Source organism: Monopterus albus, unplaced genomic scaffold, assembly GCF_001952655.1.
Source record: "Monopterus albus unplaced genomic scaffold, M_albus_1.0 scaffold198.1, whole genome shotgun sequence".
NCBI lineage: Eukaryota > Metazoa > Chordata > Actinopteri > Synbranchiformes > Synbranchidae > Monopterus > Monopterus albus.
The window spans coordinates 756,346-762,099 of NW_018128078.1; the positions used below are offsets into that span (position 1 = coordinate 756,346).

General features: G+C 43.1%; 1 protein-coding gene across 1 annotated transcript in view; it reads left to right on the forward strand.

Moving 5' to 3' along the window:
- Positions 1 to 5,312, forward strand: part of LOC109970435 (trichohyalin) — a 24,223-nt gene extending 18,911 nt beyond the window's left edge. Inside the window, exons 23-29 of the mRNA XM_020617987.1 lie at positions 837 to 1,418; positions 1,503 to 1,589; positions 2,297 to 2,449; positions 3,445 to 3,621; positions 3,716 to 3,769; positions 3,840 to 3,902; positions 3,986 to 5,312. Coding sequence (XP_020473643.1) covers positions 837 to 1,418; positions 1,503 to 1,589; positions 2,297 to 2,449; positions 3,445 to 3,621; positions 3,716 to 3,769; positions 3,840 to 3,902; positions 3,986 to 4,213 — 1,344 coding nt within the window. The 3' untranslated portion in view covers positions 4,214 to 5,312. The remainder of the gene's footprint in view (positions 1 to 836; positions 1,419 to 1,502; positions 1,590 to 2,296; positions 2,450 to 3,444; positions 3,622 to 3,715; positions 3,770 to 3,839; positions 3,903 to 3,985) is intronic.
- Positions 5,313 to 5,754: the final 442 nt, after the last annotated feature.

Sequence of the window (5,754 nt, forward strand, 5' to 3'; positions counted from 1 at the left end):
AGAACCATCTCAGGGATGATCAGCAGAAATGGACAGCACCTAAGTTAAATATATGAGTGTCACAGCGAAGGGTCTGAATACTTATGACCATGTGATATTTCAGTTTTTCTTTTTTAATAAATCTGCAAAAATGTCAAAAATTCTGTGTTTTTCTGTCAATATGGGGTGCTGTGTGTACATTAATGAGGAAAAAAATGAACTTAAATGATTTTAGCATATGGCTGAAATATAACAAAGAGTGAAAAATTTAAGGGGGTCTGAATACTTTCCGTATCCACTGTATATTTGCCTGGCTTTAATCAGCACCCAGGGATGGTAGAAGTTAGGGTGTTTATATTTACAAAATGCAATTTAGTTGGTCAGGGAAAACATCAAAAACCTGTTTGTACCTCCATCAGTTAAATAAAGGTCCAAGCGAATTTATAAATTGCAGATTTCAGTGTTTAATGCATTTTGGATAATGCCCCAACTTTTCTGGAAATGGGGTTTGTATAAAAAGAGAGAGCTGTGTGAGCATCTACAAGCCCAACAGACACATCAACGCAAAAGCATAAACTGGCTTGATCCTAGCTTAGCCTCTAATTTTTGATTGTGTTACACACATATTAGAGAGCTTCATCCTATGAAGCCATAAAACTCATGAAAATCCAAATTGCATAAATTTGCAAAAAAAAAGTCTTGCCCAGGGCAGCAAAGGTGTTTCATTTTATTTTTGGATAGAGCTAGACCAGCTGCTGTCAGTCTTTATGCTAAGCTAACCACACCCTGATTTTAGCTCTAATGAAACCAAAAATGTGGAACTATTCCTTTAAACACCATTTTACACTGCTGTTCAGGAGAGCCACACAGAGGGGGAGCGTCTGAAGAGCATTCTGAAGGAGAAGAAGGAGGCAGAGAAGATCAGAGAGGAGAACCTGCAGACCATCAGGGAGGAGGTGCTACGAGAGAGGGAGGAGGTGAAGAAGGAGAGAGGATTGGTGGAGGAACTCAGAGCCAGAGCCAAGGCCCTGGAGAGGAGGAGGAGGGAGATGATAGTGGAGCTGGAGGAGGTTCGACAGGTGAAGAAGGAGACAGAGGAGGAGAGGAGAGAGGCAGAGGAACAGTGGAGAAGCAGAGTGGAGGAGCAGCAGGAGGTGAAACTGAAAGCTCTGTCGACAGAAATCCAGATGCTCAAGAAGAGAGAGGAGGAGGCAGAGAAGGAGTGGAGGTCCAGGGTGGAGGAGAGAGAGAGGGAAGTGGAGAAGTGCCGGGCTGAGCTCAGCCGGGTCAGAGCCACGGTGACCCTGCTCGAGGAGCAGAAAACACAGATCTCCTCAGTGGCTGCTGAGAGAGGGGGAGGGAGGGAGGAGGAGACGGACGGACAGAGGAGGAGTGAGAAAGACCAAGAAATAGAGCACAGGAAGAAGGAAAGAGGAGAGGTGAGCATATTAGAGAAAACACTGTTGAAACTCACTTGGACTGAATTCATTTTTATACAAAATTGATCATTTCCTGAGGAGCAGCAGGAGGAGGAGGAGCAGCAGCAGATCTCCTCTCTGCTGCAGGAGAAAGAGGAGAGCAGGAAACAGCTCAGACAGAGAGAGGCTGAGGTATGAGACTATAATTAATGTGTTTTTATTGGGTTTTGTTTGCTCGTCTGTGTGTGGGTTTGCTCGCACCAGATAGTGATGGTGAAATGTGTGCCTCTGTTTCCCAAACATGTCCCAGAACAGGTGTCTGCTGATCAGAGGAGGGACAACCAGTCATATGTGTAGACCCTGCATCTGCACGTTCTTTTAAAAAGCCATACAGTTGAGAATGTATTTTATTTGTGTGGAATCTATGTTTATTTATACAACAAACAATATTTATAATATATAAACAGAAATAAAATAATAGGAAATGGTGTGAAACAATTTTGCTGGCAGAAAGGTAGTCAGTAAAAGTCAATAAAGAAAATTAAATTCCACACTGACAAGTGCAGACAATGAAGCTCTGACAGTGATAAGTGAAGTTTGTGTTATTATATATTTCAAGTGAAACCAACTAAAGAAAGAATTTTTACATCAGCCTGAAAACACCGAGTTAATAAGACCCAGTCAAAAAAAGACTTAACAATAAGTGGATAACACCAAACCATCTGTATTCTGTTATAATCTAAAACATCAGCAGCCAGAAGATACTTCATACAATTTCTCTTCAGCTTACATTCACAGAGTCCAGACTCTAAAGTTGTAAAACCTGCTCACAGAGGATTCAAGGTGTTGCAACAGTAAGTGAAACAGTGCAGTGGCATTAGCAGTGTGTTGCTGTGTAGGTGTACGCTCTGACCCAGAGGACAGAGGAGCTGGAGAAAGACCGAGATCGAGTCCGCCTGGCTCTGGAGCAAACAGAGGCAGCTATGATTGGCTACAGGGAGAGGGTCCACCAACAGGAGCAGAGCTTGGGGACAGAGTCCAACCTAGACCAGGTGAGTCTGTGATCAGGTCAGTTGTGTGCAGCCGAAGGTATGTTAAGACTTTGTTTGTCATACCCAGGTGTCCTGAGCAGAGGTGTTCATAAGTCAAGACTGAGTCACATCTGAAGTCTCAGAGTTTGAGTCGGTGCCACAAATTGCGTTACGGCCCAACACGGGTTGTCATACCATGCACATTTTGCTTATTACCGTTAGAGAAGAAAAAACACAACACGTGTGCATGTCCTTTCCTCCCTGACTGCCTGTGTTACACATATGCAGCAGACAGAACCTCATCCCAAAAAGGAAATTAAAATCAGCAGCGTGGCGTTTCGGTATTCCAAAGCCAACGCTTTCAAGAACACCCTCCCTCTGTGCAGATCAAAGTGTGTGTCCTGTTTTCAACTTTAATCCTAAATGATAAAAAGTATCAATGTTAAAATGTGCTGTTGGATGTGGAAATATATTTCAGACTCCTGGTTACACCTGTGTTGTCTGTTCGTTTGCTAACCTCCAACTTACACAAGGACTCGCACTGATCCCAATCTGACCCCATCGAGTAACACACACACACACAGTCTTTCCTGGCTCTCATAAGTGTTTGTGTGAATGCGAGTCAAGGCTGTGCTGTCACCTTAACATTTTCATTTTCAGAGTACTTTTACAGTGTAGCATCTGTGCTTTTACTTAAGATGTGAATACTTCCTCTGGTGCCAACCTGTTAAAATGCTTGTTATACAACTTGTTTGACCTACATGCTGTTTTTATCACATTTATAACTTGTTTATTATTATAATCCTGTTCATTCTTTAGGGTGAAGCTGTCTCTGTGAATGTACGTCCCAATCCAGCTCAACCAAGTGTCACAGCGTGAAAGAAACTGTTTTCATTCCTTGTTTTAGCTGATAATAATAATAGAAACTGTGAAACCACGATATTTTCTGTGACAGTTAAAATGCAGTGAAAATCTCATACCATGGCAGCTGTAGCTCAAAGAGGTTTGTGTGTCAGCAGGGTGCCGGGGACAGACTGGTGGTCCTGCAGCAACTCGTGGCTGAACTGGAGCTGGAACAGACACGACTGAACAAGAAAAACTCTCACCTGGAAAATCAGAAAGAAAAACTGAAGAGGGAGAGAAACACGCTGCGAGACACACTGAGACAGGTACACACACACAGACAAGGCCAGGTATGTGCACACAGACAAGCGCACACACTGAGACAGTTATAGTTCCATGTTGTTCAGACATTGTTTGAGGTGTGTTTGTTATTGTGTGGTGCAGGTGGAGGAGCGTTCAAGGTTCAGAAAGCAGGTGACTGACAGCAGCACATCTCAGGTGAGACACACAGACCCACATGGGTATATCTGTACATGTGTGTCAGTGTGTAACTCTGTTGTTTATTCAGGAGCCTGCAGACACCACAGAAGATGAACGGCTGAGGAGCAAAGTGCGAGAGCTGGAGGACCAGGTGAGCGCAGCAGCAAAGAAGAGTTTCCAGTGTTGTTGTCATCAGGTGGGTGCTGATGATGTCACCATGTCTCCTCCCCACAGGTGAGTCAGCTCCATCTCTCATTAGCTGTGGATCAGCAGCAGAGGGAGGAGTTTATTCAGCAGTCCTCCAGAAATAGCCAATGGCTGCTCACTCTGAGACATGACCTCAGTGATTCGCTGGCTGCTGTCACGCGGCATCCGATCCCATCCGTCTTGGAGTCAGAGACACAGCGATTGGATCGCAGTCTAAGGGAGGAGGAGCTCAGAATGTCCCTCAGCCAATCATAACGCCTGAAAGATAAAAACTTTTAAATGAAGCTTCTGACCAAAAATGTTAAACCAAAACAGGCTCAAAGACATTCTACTTTGTACCGTTACCATGGAAACGGCTTTGGAAACAAATTTTTCTATGCTTGTTTAAAGGATGTTAAAGTTTTAGAGCCGTTTGCTGATTGGCTGGTTGCACATGATGAGTGACATTAACATGTCAGATAATAGCCTCATAGAGGCTGCGTTCAAGACCCACCAGGGCAATCAGTACAACCAGCGATGTCTACAACTGACCGAGTTATTGATCATCAGATGTGCTAAAGTTTGGGCAGTTCAGTGCAAGTTCTGTTAATGTGTAGAATCCAAAACTAGAAGGACCAGGAGGGGTCTGAAACCACCCAGACGACCTCCGCATGGTTCTGACATATTCAGAGGCCTCCACAGTTACATTGCTGGGCCTGTAGTCCGTGGTCGTGTCAGTCACTGTTTCTCCTTTACGTGATTGGTGACTAGATTCTTAAGTACAGATACTTGATCTTAATATTTCCTTTTCTGCCTTCCCGCCAAGTAGAAATTTGGAGGTTCTCCTGATGGCTGCTTTCACCCAAACCTGTTTCACTTGGTTTGTTTTGGTTGCTGTGAAAGCTTTCGTTCAAAATGTGGTTCAGAAAAAAACAACCAGGTTGAGACCACTCACTCTTCCAGAATCAGACCCTGTGTGGCCAAGATGTTTAGGCCACTCTTTCAGCCAGTCTTAATTTTGCTGTCCGGTTTCACAAATAAAACACTGAGCATTTTTATCCTGTCTGACTGATGAGTTAACAGAAGTACTGTCACTTTAACAAGCAACTACAGTATGTGCTGATAGTATTTTACACTGGGAGTTGTTTCTATTGTCATATTCTTCACAAAATCGTCCAGAAAAATGTCCTGTAACTACAGCTGCAGCTATTGAATATTTTAGAAATCAAGTATTGTACCAATTCATCCATCCATTTATCAAGTTGCCATATAAGAAACAAATTTGCTTTATCAAAGAACAATAGTACATAAACAAGAGGTAGGCTAGTACAACTAGCCTGGTTGTTTCCTTTTTATAAAAGTTATTTTGAAATCATTTTATTGCTTCAAGCGCTTTATTACATTCTGGGTTCTAAAGAAACTTGACCACTTGATTTTATTGTATTTTCTGGGGTATTTTATACATACCTATGAAGGGAGTAGGTGTGTGCGCGTGCAACTTTGTATTACTTGCATCATGAGGAACGAAACCTGTTAACGCACTCCCAATGTGGGGACTCGGCCATCCTTATGGGGACCAGAAGCAAGGAAATCACTGAATTTTAGGGTGGCAACATGGGTATGGGTTTACGGTTAGGCTAGGTTTTAAGTTAAGTATTAGGGTTAGGGTTGGGCAAGTAGTGGTTAAGGTTATGATAGGTCTACAGGAAATGACTGTAAAGTCCCCACAAGGAATGAAAACTGTGTGTGTGTGTGTGTGTGTGTGTGTGTGTGTGTGTATGTGTGTGTGTGTATACAACAAGCCATTTTAGCATTTA